The 18,183-nt window shown below is 36.7% G+C and overlaps 1 protein-coding gene across 2 annotated transcripts in view; it reads left to right on the forward strand.

The window, feature by feature from the left end:
* The window catches only part of LOC101251163 (exocyst complex component SEC10b), a 37,791-nt gene extending 25,119 nt beyond the window's left edge, over positions 1 to 12,672 (forward strand). For both annotated transcript variants that reach the window (XM_004235166.5, XM_010319919.4), the window contains exons 17-25: positions 6,659 to 6,784; positions 6,898 to 6,990; positions 7,139 to 7,285; positions 7,471 to 7,568; positions 7,850 to 7,934; positions 8,863 to 8,921; positions 11,192 to 11,290; positions 11,376 to 11,459; positions 12,206 to 12,672. In XM_004235166.5, coding sequence (XP_004235214.1) covers positions 6,659 to 6,784; positions 6,898 to 6,990; positions 7,139 to 7,285; positions 7,471 to 7,568; positions 7,850 to 7,934; positions 8,863 to 8,921; positions 11,192 to 11,290; positions 11,376 to 11,459; positions 12,206 to 12,284 — 870 coding nt within the window. In that variant the 3' untranslated portion in view covers positions 12,285 to 12,672. The remainder of the gene's footprint in view (positions 1 to 6,658; positions 6,785 to 6,897; positions 6,991 to 7,138; positions 7,286 to 7,470; positions 7,569 to 7,849; positions 7,935 to 8,862; positions 8,922 to 11,191; positions 11,291 to 11,375; positions 11,460 to 12,205) is intronic.
* The last annotated feature ends 5,511 nt before the right edge of the window (positions 12,673 to 18,183 follow it).

Here is an 18,183-nt window from a genome sequence, read left to right on the forward strand (position 1 = left end):
GAAATTGTAACTTTCTATTAGAACTTATATTCTGAAATAGAAACTTGGAGACCTTCAGGTGGGTGCAGGATGTATCACAAAATTAATCTCGAAGATAACTAACTACATGCTTCAGAAGGAGTTTGAGGATCAAGAGATATGGGATAGTGTCAAACTTTGTGCTAGTGATAAAGCTCCTGGTCTTGATGGTTTTACCATGGCTTTCTATACCCATTGTTGGGAGGCTGTTGGAAAAGACGTGATTGCTACAATCAAGAACTTTCATTAGAGGTGTGTCTTTGAGAAAAGCTTCAACTCTACCTATGCGACTTTAATTCCAAAATAAAATGGGTGCTAAGGAGCTCACTGACTTCAGATCCATTAGCTTAACTGGTAGCATGTACAAGATCATCTCCAAAATACTCACCGACAGAATCAAAATGGTTATGCACAAACTGGTGGACCCTCAACAGTTGGCCTTTATAAAAGGGAGACAAATAATGGATGCCATTCTTATGGCAAATGACTGTGTTGATGCTAGAACTGTAAACAAGGCTCCGGGCATCCTATGTAAGCTAGACATTCAAAAAGCTTATGACCACCTCAATTGGAAGTACCTGTTAAAGACTCTTTCTAAAAGAGGTTTTGGAGGTAGATTGTTCAGATGGATGAAGTTTTGCATCAGCACTGCGAAATTCTTTGTTTTAATAAATGGCTTTCCTACAGTTTTTGTCTCTTCACAGAGAGGTTTAAGGTGAGGAGATCCATTATCTCCCTTTCTTTTTTTATTGCTGTGGAGGGACTAAATGATATGTTGAAAATCGCTCAAGAAAAGTCGCGGCTGAGAGGTTTTAGGGTATCCAGTAGGGTGGGGGCTGATCTGGAGATTACTCACTCACAATATGCAGATGACACTCTTGTCTTCTGTGATGCTAACAAGAACCAACTTAAGATTTTAAGGGTAATCTTCATGCTATTAGATGCTATCTTCGGGCTTCACATCAATTGGAACAAGAGTTTCTTGTATCCAGTAAATGAAGTCCCTGATTTACCTCCTTTCTGGCTAGGATTTTGGGCGGAAGAACGGGAGATCTACCAACTACATATTTGGGGATGCCCTTGGGAGCCAAAAGCAAATCTATAGGCATTTGGAATGGAGTGATTGAAAAATGTGAAAAAAGGTTGGTGAATTGGAACAGCCAGTACCTTTCTTTAGGAGGAAGATTAACACTCATCAATAGTGTTTTAGACTCTATGCGTATGTCACTTTTCCCTATTCCTGATGGTGTTATTGACATACTTGATGCTTTGAGGAGGAATTTCCTGTGGGAAGGAAATAGTGAAACCAAGAAATTCCACTTCGTAAAGTGGGATACTCTGAATAGGAGTAAACAGGTAGGGGAATTTAAAAATTCAAAATCAGAGCCTTGTAATGAAGTGGCTATGGAAATTTGCTTCCAATGAGCAAGCTCTGTGGAAAGATGTAATACAGGCTAAATGTGAAATGGAGGATCTCTGGATAACTAAAACGGTTACGAGCACTTACGGATCAAGCCATTGGAGAGCCATCAGAAACCATTGGCCAAAGCTAAGAGAAAACTGCTGTATTAAATCGGGGAATGGTAGGAAAACTTCTTTTTGGGAAGATAGATGGTGAAAGAGGGTCGATTTATTTTTATCGAACACCACCCTAGGCAGTCTGCAAACGTCTGCAACACTCAACCTATCTCACTCACGTTTTTGACCAAGTATAGAAATACTTAAAGCAGTAAACTTAAACAACGGACAACGTGTTATAGGATTCTCTTCCCAACCTTTATTAATCTCATAATCAATACAAGGAAGGCTTCACGAATTTTGTCTAAGGCGAGAATCAATCTGCTGAGCCTTAGACGAAATTTCCACCCTTTAAAATCTCTGCACATGGCAGTTACATTCGACATTTACAAACGGCAGTTACAAGCGACCTGTCCGACACTTGTCATTACAGGATTTAAACGAAGTTTCCAACATCTATATTTCGAACAGATAGAATATAATTCGAATTACATCCTTATCCAAATGACATAACAATATTCTAACACTTGGAATATTTCAGCCTACATTCCAACACTTAGAATATTTCAACTTGTTTCCAAGACTTAGAATATTTCAGCTCTCCTTCAACACTTAGTTTTATTTCAGCAATCCATGTGAATGCCTTTGTCTTGCCATCGTCAAGTCTGACATCCTTGCCTTGTCAAGCCAACACACTGTCTTGCCGACGACTCCTGCCCACACGTAAGCCTTGCACGTCCAAGCTACTTTGCCAACACCCAAGCACCTTGAACCTTTGTTGCATTGTTTTGCCCCCATGCATGCCAAGACCAATGCCCAAGTCCTTGTCATGACTGCACGTAGTTAGATCGAGTAGTTTACACGTCTAACATATGGCTAGAACAAGAATCTTTTGAAACCTTGTTCCCGGATATTTTCACCCTAAACCAGCAGCAAAGAGCCACTGTAGCAGAGATGTGGTCAAACCAAGGGTGGAATCTGAGCTTTAGAAGATCTCTAAATGACTGGGAGATCCAAAGGTTGGTGGAGTTTTACAAGTTCTTAGGGCAGGTCAAAGGAACTATTGATGCACAAGATAGTTTGGTATGGCAGGATCACAATCGGGACAATTTCAGTGTTAGAAGAGCGTACAAAAAACTTAATCCTTGTAACAGTCAGAGGAATGGGTGGCCATGGAAGTTGATATGGAAAACTAAAATTCCCTACAAGGTGTCTTGTTTTACTTGGCTCCTTGCTAAGAAGGCAGTTTTGACCCAGGAAAATCTCATGAAAAGAAATATTCAACTGAGTCCTTGGTGCCTTCTATGTGGTGAAGAAGAAGTAGAGACTGTCAACCATCTCTTCCTTTACTGTAGAATAACCAACATTTTGTAGAATGTCTTTATCAATCAGAAGGACATGAGCCTAGGAAGTTACGCAGACCCTGAAGTTATGGAGCAGTTATGCAAGCATTTTCGGGCATACAGAAAGATGGAAAATCATTCCGTCTTGCATCTGGTGGTCCATGTGGAAAGAAAGAAATCTCAGATGCTTCCAAAACAAGAGCAATTCCATCCAGAAGATTAAGATGAACTGCTTAGTTTTGTTTCTTTTTTGGTGTAAACAGGAGTACATGGTAGATCTAGAATCAATTAAAGATGTTTTAGGTTCCTTGTAAATTTTGCTATAGGATTAAAGATCTTCCTGGTACTCTCCACAATTGTAATTAGGAATCTGTAACTTGTTGTGGCAGGTTCTGGTTTTTGTTTTGGAATAGAATACAAGTTGTTACTGTCTCAAAAAAAAAAAAGAATTATGATTATCATTGAGCGATCTCCTATATTTTCATCATTGTCAATCATCCATTTGTATCATATGAAGCGCATAACAGTCAGTGTCAATCTCTCATATTAGTCAATAGAGTATACTAAGAAAACAAAAGAGATTCCTACAAAGAAAAATTATAATTTATTAATTCCATAGTTGATGCCTAATGCTGTTGGGACGAGTTGACATTAGGGTGATCTTATACATGGCTTTAGATAGGCAAAAAGGGAGTGTAATTTCTCCAGGTTTTACAATAAGCTATTAATTAGTAGGCTCTCATGAACAAATCTACACCAGCTCCAATGGACGCGAGGAATTATAAAAAATATGAGAATGAATCAGGTGTTAATGAGGTTCGTGAGGAAGAGGTAATGAACCAGATAAATCTAGTTAAGGCACATCACTGCATGTGCAATGATTTTTCTTATCTAGAGGTGGCTATGACAGTAAAAAATAATCAGATTTCAACAAAGGTTAATCCCATTCTAGTGGTCGATACAACCTTAGTCAACTTGAACACATCGGTACAAGATATTTCTTCACAATCTTTGGCGAGAAAGAACGAGAGTCTAGGCAGCAACTATTATCAATTAGGAATGATAAGAATTTGAAAAAAGGTAATATGTCAATCTCTAAAGCTAACTTCACAAATTAGTTGATTATTTCTAAAGGTGTTACAAGATCTCCTAAGTGGACTAATTAGAGAAAGTTCTGGACAACTTAACAAGAGAGGGAAGGACCACATCAATACAATAGTTTTATACGCATTGAGATATTGGAATCGATTTATTATTGTTCACCTATATAAAGTAAGACATTATATACAGCCATGACTAGAAACGTCAAAGTAAATAACATATTTCTCTAGTATCATGATCAAAATATGAATCTCAAAATATCAAATATTTATGTTCATGATTTCTTGTGATACCTTGGTAATGTTGTCCTAGCATATAGCATAGTTGTAACATTAAAAAAACAGTAAGTTCTTAGACATATAACAAGTACATTAGTTGTCTTTGAATTGCAGGTAAAGTAATATCCCTCGCAATTTTAATAGGAAGATCTAGACAAGATAAGTGAAACACAGTAAAATATAGTCATTTTGATTGTAGATATGATTCATTTCAAAATTAAACACTGAAATTTAATTTAAGATTTTTAAAGCATGCCTTTTTTTAATCAAAATAATGTATATCTTCATAATGATATATTTTAAAACAAGAAGACATGAAAGGATTTTAGAATTTCTATCCAGAATTAGTTTTATTCAATTAGAAATCCAAGTGTGACAGTATCATTTTGCAATTTGCATCTTAATAATTTCAAAAATGTGATTTATCAAAATATTTTGAAGTATCTAAAGGAAGGAAATGCACAAGGATTGAGAGATCTTAAAAAGTTTATCGGGTTATCACATAAGCTTATTTCTTTACTTATTTTACCATGTAAAATTAAAAAGATTAACTATTACCTAAACCTAATGACCAACATGAGATCAATTGATTAAAAAGAAGGGAAGAACACACAGACAAACAACAAATAATTTCTATACTGAAGTTGGATTAAAAATTGATGTATATCATTTCTTGTGGTTTATTTTTTATCATGGTTTCAATTAATCATCCCTTCAAGTGATTAAAATCATATTACCATGTTTATTGAGTTACTGAAATCTATGATTCAGGCATAGATAATGAAAATGGATCTAAAAAAGCGAGTCCACTTTTGGGTTATTTTATTATTTAGCATGCTTTTTGGAGGGAACACCTATACCTACACAATTACCATTGGAAACAGAGATTGTGCACTTTCTAGCAAGAAAGCTAGTTCCTAAAAGATCCAAACTATTATAATGAATGAAAAGATCATAGACAACACCCCTTATATGCAGAATATTAAACAAACAATCACAAAACAAAAAGGTTAAAAAGACTAAAAGAGGGAAAATGCAAACCTTAAATAGGGAACAAGCATTACATGTGAACTTTTTATATCCTCCAAAGACACTAACATCAAAACACGATAAATAGAAGAATATCACTATAATTACCATAGAAACAGGATCAACAAAATTATTTTCCTTCATTAGTGCCATCTAAACCCTAAAATCAAAATATCTATCTGAACAAGAATTATAACACTGGAAATTCTGCGAGTATGTGTCTTCCTATAGAAATTATTAACAGAGCATAACTACTTAAGAAAAAAATCTAACAAATTGGAAGTGAGAAACATCTTACCAAACCAATTACGAAAAATATGCCACTTCACTCTTTCAAAATCAAATCCATCACAAAATAATTGAGACAGAAGTTTCAAATGTAGCATAGGATTTTGCACGACTTTGTATTTAGGCTTTGATTGTAGAATAAGATATGATGAAGGTACGGTTTGATGTCTGAGTATTGTGCCGAGATGAGGGAGGAAGATGGGCCTAATATAAGGAGGGAAAGGTAAAAAGTGTTGAAGTGAAGATTAATTCTAGTATTTAATGGTTATTCCCTTCTATTGCCACGAAAAACAATTATCATTTCCAGCTAATATTAATTTGCCGAGGATACATTGACATAAAATATAAATTACCGGCAATTAGCTTATTGCCTCCAAATAATTGTCGCCAAAAGCAACTTTTGTAGTAGTGTATGTATCTGGACACACCAAAATCAGGTAAAATCGTAATATTACATCATAATGTGCCTCTAAGCGATTAGCTCATACACCAGTGAGATTTTTGTAAGTTGACCTACATGTGATCAGTGATGGGTTGAACTATGATTTTTTTGGTTCAATTCCAAGAGCAGACAAGAACAAAGAAATCAACTGTTACAAGTTTTGATGGAAACAATTATCCAATTTAATGCTATGGAATATAAATATTGGCCCAAGGGCTGACCCCGGCCCGGCCCGGATCAAGCCTCAAGGGCCAAGGGCTTATTTGGCTGGGCTTGTAAGCCCTAGTCTTAAATGGGATTGAAAAGTCATATCCCAACCCTACCCTGGTAATGGGTTGGGCTGGCCCCATGGGCTAAGCCCATTTTAACGGCTCTAGCTGGAAGTATTTACGTTATTTTCATTTGGCATGACGACTATGTAATTGAATATTTCTTTTTTTGGGAGGTTGAGTGTAATTCATTGTACATAGATATCCTTTTATTTCTTCTACTTTTCAGAGACTGGAATTTATGTATGGATCATTTCCTACAGAACTACCTTGCATAGTAATGTAGCATATTCATGGATGGAGGATAGCTCTGCCATTGTTCTCTGTCATTTGTGCGTTGTATCATTAGCTGCCTTATTCCAACTCTTGCAGGTGAGCATATACATAACTGAAGGTCTTGAAAGAGCCAGAGACAGTCTCACTGAGGCTGCTGCTTTAAGGGAAAGATTTGTACTTCCTAGTGTAAGTCGAAGGGTTGCTGCTGCAGCTGCTTCCGCGGTAATTACTTTGGCATTCATGTCTACTACGGTCTGAAAAATATGTAAATTTTCCTTGTGCACGAGTATACAGTCATATATAGCTGATTTAACCATATCATCTGTGGTATTTAGGCAGAAGCAGCAGCTGCTGCTGGTGAAAGCAGTTTCAGATCTTTCATGGTTTCTGTGCAACGCTGTGGGAGCAGTGTGGCTATTGTGCAGCAAGTATGTTGGTTTGATGCTAGTGAACTAGTGAAAATCTTTGTGATTAAAATATTAAACAATCTCATGTACAAATTTACCAGTTTCAAAGATAAATAAACACAATCTCATGTTGTCTCTTTTGGGTTCTCATTGAACTCCTTTTCTTCAGTATTTTGCAAACTCTATATCTCGACTTTTACTGCCTGTGGATGGTGCGCATGCTGCTTCTTGTGAAGAAATGGCTACAGCTATGTCAAGTGCAGAGGGTGCTGCTTATAAGGGGCTTCAGCAGTGTATTGAAACTGTTATGGCAGAGGTCTGATTTGTAACATTTAATGTGTTCGACTGTTGTGGTAGTCTTTATGTGGGACTTGGCCTCATTATTACAATCTCAATGGCACCTTTTATCAGTCGTTTTGAATTTCTCTGATTCTATTTTGTTTCCTTTCAGATCAAAGCTTATGTCTGATATTAGGTTACACTTCCTTTGACTGTTCTCAGGTGGAACGTGTACTGTCAACTGAACAAAAAGTCGCAGATTATCGATCACCTGATGACAGCATTGTCCCAGACCATCGGCCAACACAAGCTTGTTCAAAGTCTGAACTAATTTAAGCTTTACTTATGCCATATAGAGTAGAGAAATTATAATAAGATGATCTCTGGAAGGATATTAAGCTGCCTATTATTTTACTGGCTTTTAAATATCAACACACGCCATTCTTAATATGTCAAGAACGCATTTGAGTCCGAAACCTCCTATGCATAGTGTTTGGCCTTTCATATGTTTTCTTGTCTCTTTCCCTCGTAATACATCTTAAGTTTTTTTTTCTTTTCTGAAGGATATTTTATGTATTCTTACGGCTTCTCCCTTTATCAGAGTTGTCGCATACCTTTCAAGGGTGCTTGAATCGGCATTCACAGCGCTGGAAGGGCTTAACAAACAAGCCTTTTTGACTGAATTGGTATATTCCTGTTTTTATTTCTGCGTACGCTTATTCCTAGTCTGACCCCTAAATGCTGACAAGGTTCAGTGGGTTCAGTTATTTGCTTGATATTGCTCCATCTTATTCTACAAGTTATGCTAGGTGATCACTGATCCTACTGGTTAATGCTTTAATTTTATTTATTTATTTTCTATTCTTATTTACATGGACCACGTCACCAGGTGAGTGTAGGTGTTAAAAGAGGGCAGGTAGACCTAAAATCAGATGGAAGGAAGTTGTCTTTGAGGAAATACAAATTTCTGGGGATCAATGCAAAATTAGTGAAAGATGGGTGGGAAGAGAAGGATCTATATAGGCAATACCTATTGGTTGACAACATATTATAGACATGTTGACACCTTCACTGTAGGTCCTATGCTTTCTAGGAATGGCTTAGCGTTTAAGATATTTATACGTTTAGGAGATATACTGAACTTCTATTACTTCTTATTTGTATTTGTATAATGTTGGCATGAGATGGGTTTAAATGGAGTAACATGGTCAGTGAAAGTTCATATAAATGACCCCAACTTGTTTGGGAGTTGGGACTGAGGTATAGTTGTTGCTATTGTTATTGGTCTTATTTACATGAATATATTAAGATGGCCTTAAACATGCCATAGGCCACAACTTTCAAAATTCCTAACAAATGGAAGCTCCAAGCAACTTAAACTACTTAACCTGCATTTTAAAATAGGAGAGTTTCTCTGCAACACCATGTTATTGTTTTTTGACTGTTGGGAACTTGTTAATATTTAGGCTGTCTACAGCCGTTTTACAGCTGTCCACAATGTGTTGTGTTGATTCAGCTGATTACATTATCTGTAATTTTTTCCAGCTTGTAGTTATTACTCTTAGAATCAAAATTTCTGGTAACAATATGGTGCATGTTTTTCTCTTTTAATAGGGGAATCGTTTACACAAAGGCTTGCTTAATCATTGGCAAAAGTTCACCTTCAATGCAAGGTACTTCCTTTCGGTATTGCTGTTATTGCTGCATGTTTAAGTTAATAAAATTGGAGTTGCAAAAATTACATTATAGGATCCATAGTAGGAATAGTTCCCTTCCTATAGCAAGCTAATGCTTATACTTCCACTAGTGTCTGTGAGTCTAGAAAGCTATCTGCCTGCTAATATTTCTATTGCATAAAGCCAAAAGAGAAATTTCTGATGTTTGTGTCATTTCAACATTATAGAAATTAAAGAAATATAAAGTCTCTGTTCGGTAGATTGTAAACCAGGTGGGAATCTAGTTTCATGAAGTACTATACTTGTGATATTTTTGTTAATAGATTAAAGGCCAAACACGTGATTACCTTCCTCTCCTTCTGTTTTTAGTCACACGTCAACTTGTGTACTGATGCTTCAAGGATCATTCTTGGTTAAGAAGTAAAAACATTTTGAAAAGCACCATCATTACTCAACAAGAACAACAACAAACTACGCGACCTCTCGAATCCGAAGTAATTTGGAGACGGTAAAATAAACCCTTACTGATCATGTTGTTGTTTTTGTAACCCCCCACCTCCATTTCTCCTTTCATAACCCCCAGTTCTTTTATAAAGGGGCTAAAAATTTTAATCCGCTTAATCATTAACCCATTTTAAAACAATCTTCAACTTAGCCCCGTTCTATGCCCAATTCAACCCTCTTTTACCTGCTTTTCTTCAATTCTTTATGGCTTTCCACAATTCTGTTCTATGGGATGTGGAGATAAGTTTGCTGAGACGCCCTGAAGAGATGTTCTATATATTGAGCACAGTTAGACTTCTCCATATATTCTTTCTGACTTGCCTAAAGTCAAAGCAAGAAACTATCTACAGTTCACGCCATGCAATGCCATGGATAAATAAAAGATCCGTAGATTTCAAGTCAGCTTTCTTATGTTCCAGATTTTCTATTTTTCATTCTATGTGTGTTGAGCAGATCTGGTCTTTTCTTTTGTACATGAATGTATTTGGAAATCCGTGGAGCTCCTATGTAGAAAATTGTCCAACTGTTTGTCACATATTATGATAAAATGGTTCCCAGTAAAAGCTTCTACAATCTGAATGGCGTCAAGTGGTTGGAACTCTTGATATATGAATAGTGACCAAATTATTAAGTCTGACTGGAGAAATTGGAAATAAATATGTTTTTCAAGCTCACCTATCAAAAAATCTTTTAATCAAAGCTTATGCAGTTTCTTTACCAAGGAAAGAAATAAAGGGAGGTGTTGCACCCATGAGAATGATTAAGCATGAGTTTTGTATCATTTTTTGGTACTCTTGTGACTACATCAAGATTTCAAAGAAACAAGTACTAGCTCCAGGGCTTTGGTTCAGTGATGAAGGCACTACAGACTACAGCGTGGATGTATGGTAGGCGTACATCATGAGTTCAAATCATGAATGGTAAACCAAGTCTGGTGCTTTAGTGGAGAAGGGTGGAGGGTAGAATCAAATAGCAACTGAGTTCCGAAGATGAAAATAGCAGATTTCTTGGTCATTAAAAAAGGAAGTATTTACTAGTGAATTGTTTTTCTTGTTATCAGTGCTAACTAGTAAATTGTTAGCTAGGCACTATTCCAAAGGGATCATTTACTGGGATTAATCCAAGTTTGCTGGGTGCTGCATGTATATGGTGGACTCTATGGAAAGAAAGGAATGCTAGGTGTTTTGAAGGACAAAGTGATAGTTTTCAGAAGATAAAAACCAAATGCTTAAGTCTTATTTTTTTTGGTGTAACCAAGAGTTGGTAGGGGAAAGCATAGAGATGGTCGATTTTATAGGGAACTTGTAATTCTGTATGTCTTTTTGAGGGTGTGCCTACCACCCTGTGGGATGTAAGTTTCCAATTCATCATCCCTTGGATGATGAACTTTTTGTGAATACAAAGTTACCCTTATTTCAAAAAAAAAAAGGGTTTGCTGGGTGCTGCACCTCTATTTCTTTTTTGCAATGATAAGTAAATCCCCTGTACACTCAGTAATTTAAATATAACTATCACACTCTCTTTAATGCTTTATCATTTACTCACATGAAGTCATTGTGTATCCATGTGTGCATTTAATTGCACACTTCTACACAAACTCAATTCGCTCCATTGTTTTGACTTGGTCAGTCACTCATCATGTTTTTCTTACTTGTTCCCTGTCTCTTTCTGAAATTGAAACCATGGCAAAGTAGACACAGGTGACGGAATAAACGAGTTTGTGCTTTCTGGTATATTGCATAATATCTCTCTTGTCTTTGTAGTGGAGGATTGCGTTTGAAGCGTGATATAACAGAGTATGGGGAGTTTGTTCGTAGTTTCAATGCACCTTCAGTTGATGAGAAATTTGAACAGTTGGGCATGTAAGTTGCTAGTGTTTTGAAAAATTGAATGCCGTCCAAAAAATATGATATAATCCTGATAACCTGGTTTATCATTTTTTTCCAGCATGGCAAACGTGTTTATTGTTGCACCTGAAAGTCTATCAACACTCTTTGAGGGAACCCCGAGCATTAGGAAAGATGCACAGAGGTAATTATCATGTTTAAGTCACCTTGTATACTGTTAACAAACAGACTGTTCTCCTGCAGATTCTCTCATAAAATTAGATGTGTTTTACAAACATGTCTATCGTGTATTATCACCACCATTAGCTATCAATTACAATCATTACCACCAGTCATCATTACAACCAATTACTGACTATTACCAGCCATCAACCATCTCTATATACTGCCATTAGTTATCGTTATCGTCCACCACAATTATTTGTTGCCACCAGCAACTATCACGATCAACAACTACTATAATCACTATTGCTAGTCATAATCACCACTAGCTACTACCCATAATACCACCATCATCGAGCACAATCTCCAATCAACAACCACAATCATGAGAGTGCTAGCCATCAACATTGTTTGTTATGTTACTTTTTCGAGAACTTTTGAATGATATAGCATTAGATTAATTTAGTATTTTTTTGATTTTTTTTTATTTATGAACTTTTAATAAAGGCAAATTTGATGCATTCAGATGTTGAGAAAACAAACTGTATGTAGTATTCAGATTTTTATACAAGTTAGTGTTAACATATGAATTCTGATTCAGACATCTAAAAATTATTGCACATCTTAATACGTAAACGTACATTTTGATTCAGATGTCGTAAGTTAAATAAAAATAAATGAGGCCAAAGTGGGTCCATTTGTAAGCTCATTTTCAATCAGGAAATAGTTTGAGAATATGCTCAAGGACTTATTTTCTGTGAACTCCAGGTTCATTCAGCTTCGGGAGGACTACAAGAGTGCAAAAATTGCAGCGAGACTCAGCTCCTTATGGCCTAGCTCTAGTTAGAACAAAAGTTAATGAGCTTTTACAATAGTGGTGAGCTGGATAGAGCTATACAGTTGTTCGGTGAGGGCTTTCCACCTCCTATATTTGTCGTCTTTTACCTGAGCTCGAAGATAGAGAAATGTTGCTAATTCAGAGTAATTCATCCTTGAAAGTTCATATGCAACCCCTAGCCCCTTCTGTGTAATCATCATTTATTGTTTTCTTCACGATCTGCTCGTGTATGTTGTGGAACTAGGTATCGAACATGCGTATGTTTTTGCTAATTGTGACTAGTTTGTTTATATGCTAGGTATGCATTTGTATTGTTAAAAGTAGATGAGACGAATGTACCAGTTTTGTTGTTATAGATTCTGATTGTCCTATACTTTATAGAAGTTGTTGCAGTAAAGGTTATCTTCTTTACTATGTGCAGAAATTTAAGGATATGTATGCTTGACAGCGGAGTCTATCCTATTATTACCTTGTGGTTAAATCTCTAAAATCATCTTTTTCTGAAGGAAAAATTATAATAGTAATTGGAAAAAAATGAATTTATACAGAGTTTTATGTCTTGACAAGCTGTTTATTCGATTAGTTTGGATTTGCTTAGTATTTAATCGAAACCAAGGATAATAAAGGGTCCTTCGCACAAATGTCATACACAAAGATTAAAGGCGGTTGAAAATATCTATAAAGTTATGCCTCAAGAGACATGACTTATTGTCCTTTGTTTGGCTGGTTGGCTAGAGTGACAAGTTCTGTTTCAGCTACAAGTTACAACTAATGATTTCATAGTCCTTTTCCTTCAATTGCTAGAGCAGCCAGTCTTACAAGATACTATATATGACCGTTTACTCGCCATTTTCTACAATGGTGGTAGTAGGGCGAGCTTGAACTCACCTCAATTATTTCATCAGATACTTGCTTTGGACTCTCATAATTTTCACCTACTTCATGAACCGTTTAGTCACACCCTCAAATGCAAAATCTTCAGACATCATTATCAGAATTCAGAAGAATGATGGAACCAAGAAATCAATATCTGCTGGATGCTGCATGAACAAGACATATCTAAACAGACTTTCATATGTGAAGGTGAAATACTCAGCTTTTGATTAGGGACAAGTCTCTTCTACACAAACAAAATCTGTAAGCAGCTAACAAATCCTAAGACAATGAGGGATCATACTCCAGGCAAGAGGATACATAAATTTCTACACAACATTCCATCTAATCAGACAAGGCCTTTCATAATGTAGCTCTTCCATTTCAAAGCCTCATACAACATTCTCTGAAGCTATTTCAACATGCTTGACAGTAGAAGAATGATGTACTGGAGATGTAAACAACTCCACAAGCATCCAAAGCAGTAGATGCATACGTACAAATCCTTAGAATTTTCTTCCTGGCCATTCTTATTTCTTGATTAATCCTTAGTAACCCACCACTGAAAAGAAACTTTAATACTTCGAAAGTTCTGATCACTGCTACTTTCTCCATCACCTTCTGCACTTGTTTATCTCTTCCATTGATAATTATGCAAATGGTTTGGGAAAGGGGGTTGGTAGAACGCACCCAAGGATGTGACCTAGCGGTCAATGAAGTGGTTGAAAACCCTGAGGTATCAGGTTCAAAACTCAGTGGAGACAAAAGATACTATGTGATTCTTGTCATCTGTCTTAGCCTGGGTGGACAGAGTTATCTGGTCCTGTTACTGCGGGAGGTGGCATCCGTGGATTTAGTCGAGGTGTGTGAAAGTTGACCCGGACAAAATAAAATGAGATGAGGGGTGGGGGTGGCGTTGGCATATCAATATGTGGATAACAACTTAATTATGAGCAGATATAACACAACGGAATGCTCCTGACCAATAACCATATCATTAAAGATCTATACACTTTGATTCTGTTGTAGATATAAACAAAAGAGATGCGAGTCTCAAATGCTCATCTCCATGCCATCTAAGTTCACGAAATACCCATCTCCTCTTGAACTTCTAATCCTTCCATCTGAGAAACGGTATCAACAGAACTTATAACTTAACTTAGAAAAAAACTTGTTTTGGAGTTTGATATGTATAAATGTGAAATCGGAGTATAAGATAGCATGTTTCACGGGATTGAAACACATCATTATGACCACAAGAAAAAGAGATTTCAACTTCAACAGCGACATCGCTTTAAATTTAGCCAGGAGAACATTTCAAAAGAAAGAACCTACTAACTACTAGATATTGAGTTACATCAGACAGCCAGGTTTCAACAGACTGAGGAATAAATAAGAACAAATCCAGCAGGACTTTTCATTTCAGAGGAGATTGTACACACAAGGACTAATACTTTATAACTAGGAGAAGTGGTTAAGTTTAAGAAGAAAAGCCCCACTTGTTTGCTAGTGTGAGACATCATTTTGTTGGAGTTCAGACTCAAGGGGGAAAATAGCATAGAGAGCTCATAGCGTGCAGGCTGTGCTGGTAGGCAACCTTCTGAAGAAACCAGCAGAAAATCAGAAACACTGCTGTTGCCCTAGGGTCTCTCCAGCTCCGTAAAGATAGAAGCCTCTCCCCTTGAGTAGCTCAGTCATCAACCACAGTCTGGATTGTCGCTGCAATCATTCTCAGACGGTCATACCTCATGCTAACGATATCATGAGAAAATGAAGTGGGAAAACCATCATATTCTTCAGATAATTCATCAGGAAGAGCAGTATCGGCACATGAAAGACAAGTGTCTGTGAGTGCGGGATGCATTGGCTTTTTTTCTGTAGTTCCAAGCACCGATCAAGGAGAGAGAAGTTGGTAAATAAGTTTTGGACTTAGAACCAGTGTGATGAACAAGATATGGATCAGAAAAGTGTTGGGAAAGACGAGCACAAAATAGATGTGCACGACAAAGGCATAGAGGAAGAAATCTAAGTCAAAACTTTTCCTTCTATTTGAACCAAGAGAAGATAAAATAATGTAAGAATAAAATAGTTTGGGGCAGCAAACCAATCAACCAAGCAAGAAAAATAAATCAACACAAGAGACGCCAAATTTAACGTGAAAAACCTCTTCGGTGTGAAGAGTAAAAACCACAAGACCAAACCTCCACTATAATCAAAAAGAGTTACAAAAGTGTCCTCCAAAATGGTCACCAACAAAATGTCAAACAATGAGCAACACAACTACAAGATAGCACTAAAAACTAGAGAAACAAAAAGAGCTAAAATACCCAAATCACAACTACTGTTCACGAGCTAAAATCTAGAGCTACAGGACTCCAAAATATCCTCTCTCAGTTCCCAATTAAAGATTAAGTTGAAAGGAACACGCTGTCAGAAAATCAACTCAATCGGAAAAGAAACGAAGCGGAAATTGCGATTTAAAAAATAATTGTTATGACTTGTGCGAAAATCTGCACTTTCTCTCTTTTCCATCTATATGGCTGCTCTCAAACTCTTGTGATTCTCTTAAAATTAAGACCTAAAAGAAAGTCTTACATATGCACCATAACATTTGGCTTATGGCAAAATTAGGCTTATCAAATTTGGGTTAATTTTATCCACAAAGGAAATGATGGAAGATCCCAAAACCTTGGACTTTTATTCATCCACATAGAAAGGGAAAAAGGCCCAAAACCCAAAAATTCTCCCCCTACCGACAATGTGGAGGAAACCGCCATCCCGACGATAATGCAACATTCTTCAAACTCCCCTATTAGTAAAGATTTAGTCACCATGTCGGAACCATTATCATTGGTATGGATTTTCTTAAGTTCAAGCAACTTAGGATCCAAAACATCTCGAATCCAATGATACCTCACATCAATGTGTTTAGAGCAATTATGAAATGTAGAGTTTTTGCCAAGATGATAGCACTTTGACTGTTGCAATAAAGCACATACCTCTCTTGAGCACAATCAAGTTCCCCCAAGAATCTCTTCATCCAGATCAATTCTTTGCAAGCTGCAACAGCTGCAATAAGCTCAACCTTTGTAATAAATAAAGCAACACTTTTTTTGCAATCTAGATTGTCAAGACACAGTTCCCCCTACAAAAGTCATCAAGAAGCCTGAAGTAGACTTACGAGTATCAACATCGCCAGTCATGTCTGAATTAGTATAACCGCAAACAATAGGTTTCCCTATCCCAAAACACAAACTCAGGCTAGAAGTGCCATGCACAAAGATATCTCATAATCCACTTTACAACATTTCAATCTCTCTTTTCGGATTAGAAAGAAAATGACTAACAATACCAACAACATGAGAAATATTTGATCTTGTATATATCATTGCATACATCAAACTACCAACAACTGAAACATAAGGAACTTGCTTCATATCTTCCTTCTCACCATCACTGGAAGGACAATGTATAGCACTCAATTTGAAGTGCATAGCTAAAGGTGTACTGACAACCATTAGCTTTGTCCATGTTGTATCAATGGAGTACTTTCTGAATGTACTTCTCTTGTGACAATCACAATTTCTTGGCATCTCTATCACAGACAATCTGCATGCCAAGAATCTGCCTTGTTGGTCCCAAGTCTTTCATAGCAAAAGACTTATTCAATTCTTGCTTCAACTCTTTAATCCAGAAAGCATTCTGACCAACAACAAGCATGTCATCAACATAAAGCAAAACGATAATAAAGTCATCATCGGAGAATTTTCGCACAAAAATAAAATGGTGTGAAGAAGTCTTCTTGAAGCCATGCTGACTCATAAAAGAATCGAATTTCCTATACAATTGTCTAGGAGCTTGTTTTAGACCATACAAGCTCTTCTTCAATTTGCAAACATAATTCTCTTTTCCCTTGACTTCAAAGTCGTTTGGCTGCTCCATATAAATTTCTTCATCCAAGTCACCATGGAGAAAAGCAGTTTTAACATCCATCTGTTCAACCTCCAAGTCTGTTACAAGTCCGGACTTGCAGCCAAGCCTAGAATAACACGGATTGATGACATCTTCATAATTGGAGAGAATATCTCATCAAAATCAATGCTCTTTTTTGGGTTAAATTCCTTCACAACTAATCTAGCTTTGTATCGTGGAACTGGGTTACCATCTTCATGTTTCAACCTAAAAACCCACCTGTTCTTTAAAGCTTTTCGATCTTTAGGTAACACAACCAAATCAAAGGTATGATTATCATGTAGAGATTTTATTTCATCCTCCATAGCCTCAAACCACATTTCTTTTTCTTCACTTTCCATGGCCTCATCAAGACTCTCTGGTCTCCCCCGTCATTCAAGAATACATACTCATTGGGAGGATAACGAGATGAAGGTATTTTGTCTCTAGTAGTAGATCTTCTGAAACAACTCTCGGGAGCATCAATAATAGTTGGTTCCTCACCAACTACATCGTCTAGCACTTGAGCATCAACGACATACTAGTCATTCTAAGTATGATCACCATATTCAATATCAACTTGAAGATTTTCACCTAGTGGAATAGTCAAAGGAATTGGATCAACATCAACTAGGTTCTCGCTGGTATGAAAAATCAACTTTCTCAGCTTTGTCAAGATCTTCAAGTGTTTAGTCTTAAAAGAACATAACATCACGGCTTCTAACAATTTTCTTCTCAACTAGATCAAAGAAATGATAGCGAAACTCATCTTGACTATAACCAACAAAAATACATTGCCTAGTTTAAACACCCAACTTTGACCTCTCATCCTTGGGAACATCCACAAAGGCTTTATACCCAAAAAACTTTAAGATGATCATAAGAAACATTCTTACCAGACCAAACTCTTTCAGGTACGTCATTGTTCAAAGCAACAGCAGGAGATATACTGATAACAAAAGCAGCAGTGTTAAGTGATTCTGCCCAAAAGGAATTTGGCAGCCTAGCATATGAAAGCATACATCTAACTCTCTCAACAAGCGTTTTATTCTTCCTCTCTGCTAAACCATTTAGTTTAAGAGTC

This window comes from Solanum lycopersicum, chromosome 3, assembly GCF_036512215.1.
Source record: "Solanum lycopersicum chromosome 3, SLM_r2.1".
NCBI lineage: Eukaryota > Viridiplantae > Streptophyta > Magnoliopsida > Solanales > Solanaceae > Solanum > Solanum lycopersicum.